The sequence below is a fragment of the Monodon monoceros genome, unplaced genomic scaffold, assembly GCF_005190385.1.
Source record: "Monodon monoceros isolate NGI ecotype Baffin Bay Population unplaced genomic scaffold, NGI_Narwhal_1 Super_Scaffold_21, whole genome shotgun sequence".
NCBI lineage: Eukaryota > Metazoa > Chordata > Mammalia > Artiodactyla > Monodontidae > Monodon > Monodon monoceros.
In genome coordinates this window covers 18,746,731-18,761,857 of record NW_021703778.1, presented here as the reverse complement: position 1 = coordinate 18,761,857, position 15,127 = coordinate 18,746,731, and the positions used below count along the sequence as shown (strand labels likewise).

General features: G+C 44.9%; 1 protein-coding gene across 5 annotated transcripts in view; it reads right to left on the bottom strand.

Annotated features, from left to right (window-relative positions):
- Window positions 1-15,127, bottom strand: part of PDSS1 (decaprenyl diphosphate synthase subunit 1) — a 58,453-nt gene that overhangs the window by 16,295 nt on the left and 27,031 nt on the right. For all 5 annotated transcript variants that reach the window (XR_003795755.1, XR_003795756.1, XM_029236515.1 and 2 more), the window contains 2 exons: window positions 4,620-4,700; window positions 4,406-4,519 (listed from right to left, as the gene is read on the bottom strand). Coding sequence is in view for 3 of the 5 variants with exons in the window: in XM_029236515.1 (XP_029092348.1) it covers window positions 4,406-4,519; window positions 4,620-4,700 (195 nt within the window). In the remaining 2 variants the exon portion in view is untranslated. The remainder of the gene's footprint in view (window positions 1-4,405; window positions 4,520-4,619; window positions 4,701-15,127) is intronic.

Genomic DNA, 15,127 nt, shown 5'->3' with positions numbered 1-15,127 from the left:
AGAAGGTTCCTTTCAGAGCAAAGTACGTGTCCAGACAAAGCAGAGGCTGCTAGTAACATCCTTATGAAATTTACAGAGCCGGCAACTGGTTAGTTCTTAAATGAAAACCAGTAATTAGTTTTAGGTACTGGCCTTTTAAGAATAAAAATTGAAGTTTAATAGGAAACAAATCAGGAAAGCTCAAATCAATTTTACTGGTCAAAAGTCAAATCAAGTAGGCATTGGTCTTAGTTTCTTAATACCACATTTCAAAATTGGATTTCTATAAGGCCACATATCCTCAAAGCTAATGTGATACTGTCCTGGGCATCTGGTAAAATAACCATTTTTAGGGTAGATGAGCTTTTTCTGCAGCACCAACAACAATGGTAAAATGTGCCGATTGGGCGGTTTCTCTGATTCCTTTTACTATAAAAAGCACTGAGAAAGCAAAATTTGAAAAAAAACAATTTTTTTTCTTCATTGAGTGTGACTATATCCTTCCTTTGACACATGTAGTGTGTGCAATCTTAATGTGCAAGTATCAAACTCTTCCCTGAGGCACTCCCCTGTCCCCAGAATGTGTGAGAAGAAATGAGAAACGTTAACAGGCAGATGTGCTGAGAAATAAAGTTCCTGTTGGCCTAGGCTCTGATTTTACGAGTAGGAAAATCATCCGTGGATGAATCAGAGTCCAACTGTGAAATCTGTCCATAAACTCACGACAAAGGCGATCAGTAAACTGTAGTGAGCTTGTTACTCAAGCAGAACTTGGGTGACTCTAAGGCCCCAACAGTCACAGCAAGCAGAAGCCCGTGCAGCTGGTGCGGGGCTGGTGCTGGTGACAGCAGTGGAAGCATGACTACAGGCTGACATTTAGGTCTGCTGACTGATCGCAGAAGGAAGGAGAGAGCTTTTAAAGGGTATCTGGGAACTAATGGAATCTCACCAAAAAAAAAGAAAACACTTCCATTTGGTTGCTGAAGATCTTGAAATCCAATCTCTATTCTTTAAAGGTTTACTTTAACATAAGGTTTTTGTTTTTATAGACAGTATGTGTACACATATACCTGGAAGGACAGTCATCTCTGGGACCTCCCAGCAATCCAGAAGCTTTTCTTAAATACCCTGTTGTCAAGAAACCCCTTCAGAGAGAGGTCAAAAATAGTGAATTCCAGACAGAGGGAGTTTCTATCAACAAACTCCAATTTCAAGACAACCCAGCATGCTAAATGAAAGAGGGAAAGTGGTTTCCCAAGGTTGCTTGTCTTGGTCCAGTGAAACTCCATGTTCATAAGCAGAAAAGCTCAAAGACTAATTAATCTGCAAACGAAACTCACCTACCTATGGAGAAAGATGACAGACATCTTGCCACTACTCCACTAACAAATACTGAAGGCCGACACTGAGACTCCTCTGAGTGTCGTCAGTGCCTTTTCAGTGCGGGGTCAGCCAGTCCTCTGCTCTGGGCGGCCTCCCAGGGCTCAGGCCCATGGGGCACTTGCGCTGATCGCCATGAGCAGAGGCAGTAACACTGCAGCGTGTGGTGAAACGACACTGGTCTTTGAAGACATGGAGTGTTTAATTGCCTGTTGTGCCGTTTACCAGAGGTTTCATTCTGGCCAGGTTTTGAGCATCACTTTCTTACTTGTAGAAGGCACATAATACCTACCACAAAAAGGAGTTGTGAGATCAGAGTTAACAAACAAAAGAATCCTTTGCAAATTATAAAAACAATGCATTTTCATTAAATGGAGATATGGCACGTTCTCATGTTATTTTGGGGACTTGTTTTACCCCAATCAATCTTAGCTCCAAAATCTTGACAAATTTCTGACCAAGAACCTAATTTTTGACAGTATAATCTGCTGTAGAGCCTAAACTTGATGTTATAGTTGAAAAGAACTTAGACGTATCTGACCTAACTTTTGGCCCATGTGCCGTGAGACAGAACAGTCAGTCTGCTTAGGAAACAAGTCCTGTCCAGAGCCGCGTCCTGCTCGGCCTTATTTGTGTCCCTTTTCTAAGGCTGCACGTTTAACTCCTTTTCCTACTGCCTTCTGGACAGACAGGAAAAGCGCTGTCTGCTGAGGGTGAGTATGTGCCTTGTGATGCTGGGATTTCCCAGTGATACACACACAACTGTGGTTTGGGACACTGGAAGCTTCTGTTTGTTCCTTTTCCTTGCCTTTTTAAACCATCATTTTTTAATCTCTTGTACATAACTGACAAGTCAATCTGTAGGAGTGGTCCATTTCCCCGACTTTGCCCCTCCGTATCTGAACACAGAATTAGTCATACTCCTTTGTGTAGAGAAAAAAAAGCAAATGCATTTCTTTTGAAATATGTTCGTAGTGAAACACAATCAGAAGAGGCAAACATTCTCAGTCATCTTAAAATTGAAGCAGGACTCAGCTGTTAACTTAGTATCATGGGGCTCATGACAATTATTTATACTTGTAAAGATTTCTATCAGCACAGCCCCCAAGGCTTTTTAGTAGATGCAGGCTTCTTCAGGGAAAGGTGCCTTCCTCAGGCATCCTGATAACCCCAGGGCTGCAGCAGCTCAGTGCAGCCGGCGTAGCTTGTTTTCCTTATTCACATTTCCTCACCAGGGCCTGGGGAACAGACTCATGTCTGCAGCTGTGCACACGGCAGCCAGCGCCTTGTCTTCCGAATCTGAGGATGCCTTACGTTTACGTGGCTCATGAATCCTCTGCTTTTTTGTGGGTTAATGGTAAAAAAAAAAAAAAAAAAAAAATGTCCCTCACTCATGCTTTAATGCACACAAGGGGATTTGACAGATTTTTGCCAGAACGCGGCACACATATGAATACTCTTCTTGAGTTCTGGGTGGGCGAGTCAGTGTGTGTGGGAGAAAGGAGCCACTCCTAGCAGCCCTTGCACTTCTCACCTCTGCCTCAATGTCCTGAGAGGCTGCCCAGAGCCTGGTCACCAGCACCTCCATTCCCTGCCCTCGTTCCTGGGTTGACCGCTGTCCGCTACTGGGCCGCCCAAGGTAAGCGGCCCAGCCCCCAAGCATCAGCCTCCTCAGAGGGTCACCCTGTTTACAGCTCTACTAGGTAGTGACCGAAAGATGACCTCTCGTTTCTTACACAGCAACTCATCGAAAGCAAGGTTCCTGTAATATCAAAATGGAACCATCGGGGTCTATGGAAGACATGATTTATCTTTGTAAATTGTGAGAAAGAATAGAGGCAAGATCTTTGGAAGACTAAAAGTTACACAATTTTAGATCAAAGAGCTAATTTCTGATTTCGTGGCACGGCGATGACCACTTTACTGCTTTGCTCAATAACAAATTAAATACCACTAAGATGAAAATCTATTCAAAAGCTGTCCAAACACCAGCTAAGGCCCTACTTCTTTCAAAGAGCATCTGGCACAGCCAGAAGCAGCGTGGCCAGGGGCCAAAGCAGGTTCTGGAGACGTCTGCCTTGCAAGTCACCACAGCATCTCTGAAGCTTCTCCTCAGCTTTTCATCCGTATTAAGGAGAATATAAAGGTAGCTTAACTTACTTCCTTAATTGACAGCCCCTCAACCTAGAGAAAGGAGGAATTATGTGGTTCTAGTGCATTCCACTGACTTCTTGACATTTTTGAGGCAATGGCTGAGGCTCTCCGAGAGCAGCAAACAGTCCCATTAAACTTCTAGAACCGGAGAATTTCTCATGCTTGGAGGCCTTCCTGTGCCTGTTTAAGGGGCTCTGAGGCACAGCCAAAGTCCAGCCCTATCATCAAGATGTAGACACCATCCGCCTTGTCAGTGCCCAGAACACACGGAAAGAGTCACAATGCTTCCTTACATGCACACAGTGCTTAAGTTACATAGTATCTGCATGAACATCATCTCACTTAATCCTCACATCTTGGGAGGAAGGCTGTCATCTTCTCAATGTTACAGATAAGGAAACGGACAGAGTTTAGACGTGGAATGACTGGCCTGGACACCTCAGTCCTGGAACTAGGATCAAATCTAGAGCTGTGGTCTCTTAGAAATGCTTTCCATCTCCTCATCTAACCTTCCCATCAGCCATGCCTGGAAGGTCCTGGTCCTGCAGGGCTTCTCAGCAATGTGTCCAAGGGAGTTCACAAAACCTACCTGCTAGGACTTCCCTGGTGGCACAGTGGTTAGGAATCTGCCTGCCAATGTAGGGGACACAGGTTCGAGCCCTGGTCCAGGAAGATCTCACATGCCGCGGAGCAACTAAGCCCATAAGCCACAACTACTGAGCCCGTGTACCACAACTACTGAAGCCCACGTGCCTAGAGCCCATGCTCCACAACAAGAGAAGTCACAATGAGAAGCCCCCGCACCACAACAAAGAGTAGCCCTCCCTCGCCGCAACTAGAGAAAGCCTGCGCACACAGCAACGAAAACCCAATGCAGCCCAAAAAAACCTACCTGCTGACAAGCAAATAAGACGGGACCGGTGGCTAACCCGAGCTTCAGGTCGGCTGAGGTCGGCTTGCCCATCCGGTCAGAACACGAGGTGAAGTCCAGGACGTCATCTATTAGCTGGAAAGGGAGAAAGGGCTGTCACAAGCACCACACCAGTGTCCCCGCCACCCTGCCAGCTGGACCAACAGGCCGCACTCTTACAAAGCAGCGGACCAACCTGAAAAGCGAGTCCCACGTTTTTTCCGTATTGATAGGCAATTTCATGTACCACTGGGTCAGGGCATCCCAGGACAGAGACCTGAAACAGAGGATCCTGAGATAGGCCGCTGGCACGGCAGCAGCCCCGGAGGGGGAGTCATGCCTCCTTCCTCTTGGAAAAGAGGCAGTGAGGCTGGATTATGTGCAGTCAGGAGAGACTGCTATCAGGAGACCAAACACGTACAAAGTACCTGTGTTTCAAACGTTTGTAATGAAAGGATTTCAGCCTCAGATTGTTTTCTTAAACTTTAAGAAAACTCTCCTTTTCCCCCTTCTTTCACAGGATAGGCCATCTTTCCCACCGCTTAGAAAAAACTGAGTTACAACTAGACCAGTTCTGCTGGTCAGCCTTTTTGACATGCAAATGAAAGAGACTCCAGTATTTGAAATGCTGGCTTCCAGCACTCAGCAAACCTCGCCCAACTGTTGGCATTATTTTTATTTTTCTACCGACTTACCCTTGTTTTAGGGATAGATATCTAACCTGATCTAATTGTACACAGGATGTTGCCATGTTTATTTCCCCATTTGTGGTCCTTTCTTATAATGATTTTTGGTGATTTCACTTAATTCTGAAATGCTATTATTTCTTCCTGTGTCTGTAATAGCCTCAAGTCTCATGACCCTGTTCCTACTGTTTCCATATTTCTCTCATAAGAAGTCATGTAACTGTATAAAAGGCTTTTTTTCCCCCTTTCCAGTGGGGGAGAAATAGGACTTCTAAGTCTTCTGTAAAACTCCAAAAATCCCAGCTGGCACTGGCCACTCAGTGCGTTTCCCGCTGCTCTGCTAAGCATGCAAAGCAGGCCCGGCCACGCTTCAGAGAACAGAGACGGTAAAAACCAGAATGGGGGGCGGGGGAGGAGAGGGACACTCCCCTACTGGAGAGGGAAGGTCTGTACTGACCCCGGGAGAGCCAGACGGCCTCTTCTGGCCCACAGTCACCACGTGACCTCTGTGTGTCACTGAGTCTGCCTGCGCTTCAGTTTCCTCATCTGTAAAACGCAGGCTCTTAAGTGCCTACTGCAGAGGGCTGCCGTGAGGAATACACGTGATGCCACCTGTAAACGCTCAGCACAGTGCCGGGCAGCTAGTTATAACTCCGTATGCCTGCTGTGACTGTGAACAATCCTCCTCCGCTCCACCGGACGCGGAAACAGGAGCCTGGAGCGTGTCCAGGCACCTCTGCTGCAGCCAGAGCACAGGACCTGCTCGGCCCTGAGAAGGTTTCTGATGACTGGATGAAGCCTGTGCCTGTATAATGTTTGGCCACACATCCTCGATAAAAAAGCGTACATCATAAAAGGCCAGGTGGCCCCTTACTTGAGTGAATAATAAACTCAACTGCTTTCACCAGCAAAGACCTTACCACCGGCAGGCACTGACCCACAGGCTGTAGGGAGGGATCTATGAGACCACCCAGGAGACAGTGTAGAAATTCTGAAAGAAGAAATGCATCAACTTGTCTGAGAGAATGAGTGCATGGCAAGGCTTGGGCAGCCTGGGATACGCTGAGCTCAGAACACAATGACACCCCCTTCCAGGCAGAAATAACTCATAAAGCAATTCTGTAGACAGGGTAATGCTGTTTCCTCAACACAAAGCAGCATAGAAATGCAAACTTCCTTCCTGAGAAGTCAAAGATTTTTTAAAACTCCATTCTATTTCTAAACTCAAAGAATTAAAATTTATGGAGTATATACGATGAGCGCTTTACATTATCTTAGTTGAATTTCACAACATCCCGTAAGTACTTCTTCGCCTGCGGTTGATGACAGTAAAAGCTAACAACCACCGAGCACGCTCTGCGGCCGGGCGCTGTTCCGATTTCTCCCATCTTAACTCACTGAGGAGGCAGCTGCTGAGACACAGAGCAGACCAGACATTGCAGGACAAGGACACGGTGGAGTCAGGACTGAGCCCAGGAGGTCTCCTCCAGAGACTCTTCTTCATCACTCGGCTACACTGCTTCCAATGGGCCTCAAAGTCAAGGCTCAGACAGGCCAAGTCACGTGGCCCAGGACGCATGAAGCCTTGAGGCCTGCCTGCGCTGCCCGCTGCGGCTCACAGGCGCGGACACAGAAGCCCGCTACTCCTCAGCAGGCAGCTTCTAGCCCCCAGGCTGGGAAGGGACATTTCTGCTCGATGTCCAGCAGTGCAGAGCAAAGAGCACCCCTCACCCCTGCAGAGGCCTACTCCCCCGACCCAGGTGCGGACTGTCTGGATCTGTCCTACCCAACCAGGAAAGGCAGAAGCGATGCAACCCCCAAAACAGAAAAGAAGCGTGCTGCTGGAAATGAATGCTTCTTGTCCTTAGCATCACAGAGATGCCTCTCATCTTTCTGGAGAAGGGTGGAGAACAAAGGGCAATTCGGTAAAAGAAAGCAGAGCTCAGCTAACTGTTCTGTCTGAAGCAGGCCCGCAGCCAGGCCACGTGGTGCACACGTGTGTCTTTGCGGGGGAAGGTCCACACCTTTCAGGAGACTCTCCTACACCTTGCCTCAAAAAGGTCAGAAAGTCCTGTTTACACTGGCAGGGGCACAGCACTTGACATTTATCAAGCATCTCTATCTTTAAAGGGTGTGTTTACACCACCATAAGAGTTAATATACGTACTGTGGTATTATTTATTAAAAATGGAGGGACTTCCCTGGTGGCACAGTAGTTAAGAATCTGCCACCAAGGCAGGGGACGTGGGTTCGATCCCTGGTCCAGGAAGATCCCACATGCCGCAGAGCAACTAAGCCTGTGCACCGTAACTACTGAGCCTGCGCTCTAGAGCCCACGAGCCACAGCTACTGAGCCCACGTGCCGCAACTACTGAAGCTCACGCGCCTAGAACCTGTGCTCCACAACAAGAGAAGCCACCGCAATGAGAAGCCCGCGCACCACAACGAAGAGTAGCCCCTGCTCGCTGCAACTAGAAAAAGCCCACGCACAGCAACGAAGACCCAACGCAGCCAAAATAAATTATTTAAAAAATAACAATAATAAATAAAAATAATGGAGATTACTGGAGCTCCACCATTACATAAAAAAATATCAAAACAGGTTGTTGTCAGAAACCAATGGAAAATATTGTGAGAAAACATTTTCAACATAGTTATCACAGATGATGGGCTAATATTCTTAATATATAAAGATCTCTTTAAAACTGAGAGGGAAAGAAGACCAACCACCCATTAGAAAAGTGGGCAAAAGACATGAGTAGACAATTCACAAAAATTAAAGACATAAAAACAGCCCTTAAGGATCTTAAAAGGAGTTCCACTTCACTCAGGAGAGATGTAAATTAAAACCCCACTGTAATACCATTTCTCATCTATCAGACCGGTCAAATATTAAAGTCTGAGGCCACATTCAGTTAGTGTTGCTGTAGGGAAACAGGCAAGACCCGCCCCTAAACTGCTGGTGGAAACGCATACGCACAGCCCTCGTGGAGGGACGTTTGATAGATTCTAACAAAACCACATACACCGTTACTTTAAAACAGAGCCCAAAGGCACACCTCTAACAACACAAAAATACATCTGCACAAGCTTAGTCACTGCAGTGTTATTTGTAGTTATATAAGAAATCGAGATGTCCATATATAGGAATGCTGAGTAAACCATGCCATATCCACACGGTGGGATACAATGCAGCTGTTTAAAAAGAGGAAGAGTCTACAAATCGGCATGGACTGACATCCACTGTATACTGTTAACTGCAGAAAGCAAATGCAAAAGCAACACAGAAAGCAGTAGAGTATAATACTGATTTTTGTTGTAAGAAAGAAGGGGAAATAACATGCATGTATGTGCTCATCTGTGTAAAAAGAAACACAGGAAGGAGGAAGCAGACACTAAGGAGACTGGTGACTTACAGAGTGGGTGGAAAGGATTGGGTACGGCCAGGGTGAAAGGGATGAGCGGGCAGTCACCTCTTGTACACTTGACTTCCGGAGCCACGTTAATGTTTCACACGCTAGAAACAACAGTCACCTCGAAACCAAAGCACAAAATCAGTCAGAATGGAAGGGAATCCCTAAAATGGAATAAAAAGGAACCGAACTATATTTCAAATAATAAAACCACTGCAGCGAGACAGGGAGAAAGGTAAATTTTGAACACAGAACTGTGACAATGTTATCCTCAAGCTAAAGACAAAAGGAACTATAAATACTGAACTACTAGGTTTTTTCACAGAGATATGAGCCATCAACTTTTAACCCCGTATGGTATATTCTAGGATTGAGCAAATAAATACGTTGCAGAGAATGGGGTCCACGTTTCTTACTTTTGGGGAAGGAAGTTACAAGTATGGAAAGACAGAATGTTGGTAGAAATCATGAAACTTATAGTATGATAAAAATATGATACCTCAAGGGTTTGAATAAACACAGTTGGATAGAGAAAGACATAGCTATACACATATCCACATACAGAGATTATACACACACAAATTCCCTAGCTCTGTCCACTGGGAGAGCCTAGGAGCAATGATACCCAGTGTCCAGGTCTTGATTTCTAAATACCATTCTCCACCAAAAGGAACCAGCACCCCTTGGAGAAATGATGGATGCCAGCGCTGGGGAGGACAAGACAAGCTTGGAACATCTCCTGCCAGAAATTAAGGAAGTACTGAAAGAATGACAGGGACAGATTAATAGGACACAGGAGTCAGGTTAAAGGGCCTTTCCCATTGGCCAAATATGGGACAACTGAGCATTAAAATAACAGTAATGGTTACAATCCATAGACTAAAATAGAACCCAAGAGTCCATACAGATAAGCTCTTCCTTAGAATAAAATACCAAGTCTACTGTAGAAGTGATGTGCGGAAGAAATGATGGAATGAAACCGTCATTTGGCAACTGTCTCAGGAAAGAATCACAAATAGATGTTAAAAGCAGAGTCAGAGTTTGATATGAAACAGAACCATTTACATAATCTCAAAATACTTCCCCCAAATAGGGAAAAACAGTCAACTTAAATGGAAGAACCTGGTAGACATGACATTAATCAAGTGATCAAAGTGAACGTACCGGTAACAGGACAAAGGGCCATGGTGCACCCGGCCTCCCCATGTGATGACCTGAAGGGACAGCACTGCTTCTGTTGTGTGCCTGCCCCAAATTCACAACCTTGGACCCCATCTTGAGAAACACCACCCAAACCAACCTGAGGGGCTCAACAACATAACTGGCCTGGACTCTTCAAGATATCAAGGTGATATAAGGGCCAAGAAAGACTGAGGAACTGTTCCAGGTTAGAAGAGACTGAAGATTCAGGACAGAGAGAGGAGCAAGATGGCAGAGCAGGAAGACGTGGCGCTCACCTCCCCCCACAAACACATAAAAATACACTGACATGTGGAACAATTCTCACAGGAAACCAACTGCAAACTGGCAGAAGATTTCATATACAACTAAAGCTACAAAAAAAGATCTCTATGTAACTGCATAGGCCGAAAAAAAAAAGGCATCAGGATGAAACTGGTGGCCCTGGGAGGGATGGTGAAGGAGGAGAGGTCCACAAAGGCAGGCCCTCACCCTGGGGAGCCCCCCGTCTGCTGGGAGGTCCACTGGGACAGACAGAGGGGCTGGAGGGGCTGGACTCTGCTCGTGAGGAGTGCACGTGTGCGGGCTTACCAGCAGTCACAGCCAAAACGGGCACTGACACCTGCCACCTCACCGCACTTCCCAGTCCAAAACGCACGCCAGACGGGGCTACTAGTATAAACAGCAGCTAGGCACTGAATCTCAGAAGGATGGGGTGGACGGCCCTGGAGAGGACCTGGTCTAGTTGCATGGAGAGAGCCGGGAGGGCCTGCTGCGTGGTCCAGGCCGAACCTCAGAGCCCACTGTCTGCGTGCACATAGCGGGGCTGGGTCCGTCAGTGGTGGACTTGGTATGCAGACTTAGTGCACACACCAGGTGATGCCACAGAAATGCTCGTCTTGGGCGGACAGCCCCTGGGGAGGAGTATGCAGCAATTCATTCCCCAGCAGCTATGCTCTGGTTTGCCCGCCCCACACCGCAGCTTGGAGCTGGTTCTGGGGCCAACAGGTCCTGGGAGAGGCAGATCAAGTCCCAGGCAGCAGCACAGCCGCCTGCAGCCACAACGCCCCAGCCCTTAGCACCAGCCCACTCTACACCACAGCCTAGCACTAGGTCTGGGAAAAACACAACAGAGAAAGAGACATGACCTTGGGCTGCCTCTGGGCAGAGGTGCAGATGCCTGCACTGGTGGCGCATAGTTTCATGGTGGCCACATGGGCCTCACCTGCTTCAGCACTCACCTCCTTTGGAACAGAGCACACTCTCAAGGGCAACAGAGCCTTACTGAACCCAACCCTTAGGGCACCTACTCCAACACCTGGGGAGCAGACCTTGCCCCTGACAGGGCTGTGACAGCCACAGAGCAAAGAGGAGGTCCCACCCAACTTCCAGTGCCGGCTCTGGTCACCACAACACCAATCACACCCCTTATCAAGGGGATAATAGCCAGCACACTCTGAGGAAAGACACAGCTGGCATCCACGCCAAAAACAGGCCTCACACCAAAAATACCGGACTCACAGTCTATGTGGGGACACTCCCACATAAAAGCACCCCTTGAAGACCACAGTAGACAACTGATTCTCCTAAATTTGTAGAAACAGAGAAAGTTAAGTGAAATTGAAAAAGCAGAGGAATTACTCCCAAAAGAACAAGAGAAATACCCTGAAAAAACAACCAATAAAACAGAGCTCACCAGTCTACTAGACCCTGAGTTCAAAAAGGAGGTAAAAAAATGCTAAAGGAGTTAAGAAAAACTATTGAAAGAAATGCAGATCACCGTAACAAGGAACTAGAAACTGTAAAGAGGGACCAATCAAAATTAGACACATCACTTACCAAGATAAAAAACAATCCAGAAGCAGACTAAATGACACAGAACAAATATGTGATCTGGAAGACAGAATAATGGATATCACCCAATCAAAACAGCACACAGAAAGACAAATGAAAAAAAATGAAAGCAACATACGAGATCTATGGGATAATATAAAGTGTGCCAACCTATGCATAATTAGGGGTTCCTGAAGGAGAAGAGAGAGAAAAAGGGACCAAAAATGCATTTCAAAAAATTATGGCTGAAAACTTCCCAAACCTAAAGAAGGAAATAGATAGCCACGTACAGGAAACACAAATAATCTCAAACAAGATGAACCCAAACAGACCTACAACAAAACATATCACAATTAAAATGGCAAAAGTTAAAGCTAAAGAGAGAATTCTGAAGGCAGCAAGAGAAAAACAGAGTCAGTTACAAGGGAACCCCCATATAAGGCTACCAGCTGATTTCTCTGCAGAATCTCTGCAGGCCAGAAGGGAGTGACATGATATATTCAAAGTCCTGAGAGGGAAAACCCACAATCTAGGGTACTTTAATCAGCAAGATTATCATTTAGAATAGAAGGAGAGAGAATGAATTTTTCAGACAAGCAAAAACTAAAAGAGCTCATCAATACTAAACCTACCCTAAAAGAAATATTGAAAGGGTTTCTCTAAATAGAAAAGAAGCAAGAATCTATAGGAAAGAGAAAAACATAATAGGAAAGGCAAATATATAAAAGGACTGAAGATCACTTAAATACGACAGCACACAGATTAAAAAACAATCAAAAAATTTTGTAGAAGTGATTATAACTACAATTAACAGCAGAACGATGAACATGAAGATGTAAAATAGGACATCAAAATCACAAAATGTGGGAGACAGGAGCGAAAAAATATAGATCTTTCCGAATGTATTTGAACCTATCAGTCTAAAGTAAGTAGATACTGTTATGAGTCTACATACTTGAACACCAGGGTAACCACAAATCAAAAACATACAACAGATTCACAAAAACCAAAAAAGAAAGGAACTCAAGCATAATACAAAAGAAAACCATGAAACCACAAAAGGAAAAACAAAAAGAAGAAATTATCAAACAAGAACTACAAAATCAACTGGAAAACAAGGTTTAAAATGGTACTAGATACATACTTGTCAATAATTACTTTAAATGTCAATGGACTAAATGCTCCAATCAAGACACAGAATGGCAGAATGGATAAAAAAAAAAACCCAAAAACCTACAATATACTGCCTACAAGAGACTCACTTCAGAGTGAAAGACACACAGATTCAAAATGAGGGGATGAAAAAAGACATTTCATACAAATGGGAAGGACAAGAAAGAAGGCATAGCAATATTCAAATTAAAACAGGCTTTAAAACAAAGTGCGTAAAGAAAGACAAAGAAGGACATTATATAACAATAAAGGGATCAATACAAGAGGATATTACAGTTGCTAACATATATCCACCCTATATAGGAGCACCTAAATACATAAAACAAATACTGACAGACACAAAGGGAGAAACTGACAGGAATACAATAATAGTAGGAGACTTTAACACCCCAATGACATCAATGGACAGATCTTCCAGACAGAAAATCAATGAGGCAACAGAGGTCCTAAATCACACAACAGACCAGGTGAACTTAATTGATATCTACAGGACACTGCATCTAAAAAAACCCAGAATACACATTCTTCTCAAGCATGCATGGAACATTTTCTAGAAACAGACCACATACCAGGACACAAGATAAGCCTCAACAAACTTAAGAGGACAGAAATTATTTCAAGCATCTTTTCTGGCCAAAATGTTATGAAACTAGAAATCAACCACAGAAAGAAAAAGGGGGAATAAAATGAACACATGGAGACTAAACAACATGCTACTGAAAAACCAATGGGCCAATGACAAAATCAAAGAGGAAATCGGAAAATACCTCAAGACAAACAAAAATGAAAAGACAACCTTACAAAAATCTACAGGATGCAACAAAAGCAGTTCTTAGAGGGAAGTTCATAGTGATACAGGCCTTCCTCAAGAAATAAGAAAAATCTCAAACTAAACTACCACCTAAAATAATTAGAAAAAGAACAAACAAAACCCAAAGTCAGCAGAAGAAAAGAAATATCAAGATCAGAGAAGAAAAAAATAAAATAGAGATTAAAATATCAATAGGAACTTCCCTGGTGGCACAGTGGTTAAGAATCCACCTACTGGGCTTCCCTGGTGGCGCAGTGGTTGAGAGTCCGCCTGCCGATGCAGGGGACACGGGTTCGTGCCCTGGTCTGGGAAGATCCCACGTGCCGCGGAGCAGCTAGGCCCATGAGCCATGGCCGCTGAGCCTGCGCTCCGCAACGGGAGAGGCCATGGCAGTGAGAGGCTTGTGTACCGCCAAAAAAAAAAAAAAAAAAAAAAAAAAGAATCCACCTACCAATGCAGGGGACATGGGTTCGAGCCCCAGTCTGGGAAGATCCCACATGCTATGAAGCAACTAAGCCTGTGCTCCAGAACTACTGAGACTGCGCTCTAGAGCCCGCGAGCCACAACTACTGAGCCTGCGTGCCACAACTATTGAAGCCCGCGTGCCTAGAGTCCATGCTCCGCAACAAGTGAAGCCACCATAATGAAAAGTCCATGCACTGCAACGAAGAGTGGCTCCTGCTCACCACAACTAGAGAAAGCCCACAGAGCAACGAACACCCAATGCAACCAAAAATAAATAAATAAATAATTTTATTTTTTTAAAAAAAAAATCAATAAAACCATGAGCTGGTTTTTTGAAAAGATAAACAATATCAACAAGCCTCTAGCCAGGAATCACCAAGAAGAAAAGAGAGGACCCAAATAAACAAAATAAGAAATGAAAGAAGAGAAGTTATAACCGATATCACAGAAATACTAAAAATCATAAGAAAATACTATGAACAGTTACGCCAACAAATTGGACAACCCAGAAGAAATGGACAAGTTTCTAGAAGCATACAGCCTGCCAAAACTAAGTCAAGACGAAACAGATAATTTGAACAGTCCAATCACCAGAAGTGAAATAGAATCTGTAGTAAAAAAAAAAAAAAAACTCCCTGCAAACAAAAGTCAAGGACTGGATTGCTTCATTGAGGAATTCGACCAAACATACAAAGAAGAACTTACACCTATCCTTCTCAAACTATTCCAAAAGACTAAAGAGAAGGGAACACTCCCAAAGTCATTCTATGAAGCCACCATCACCCTTACACCAAAACCAGACAAAGACACAATAAAAAAAGAAAATTACAGACCAATATCTTTTTTTTTGGGGGCGGGGGGTATGTGGGCCTCTCACTGTTGTGGCCCCTCCCGTTGTGGAGCACAGGCTCCAGACGCGCAGGCTCAGCGGCCATGGCTCATGGGCCTAGCCGCTCCGCAGCATATGGGATCTTCCCAGACTGGGCACAAACCCGTGTCCCCTGCATCGGCAGGCGGACTCTCAACCACTGCGCCACCAGGGAAGCCCCAGACCAATATCTTTGATGAATATAGATGCAAAAATCCTCAACAAATATTACAAACCAAATCCAATAATACATAAAAAAGATTATATACCATAATC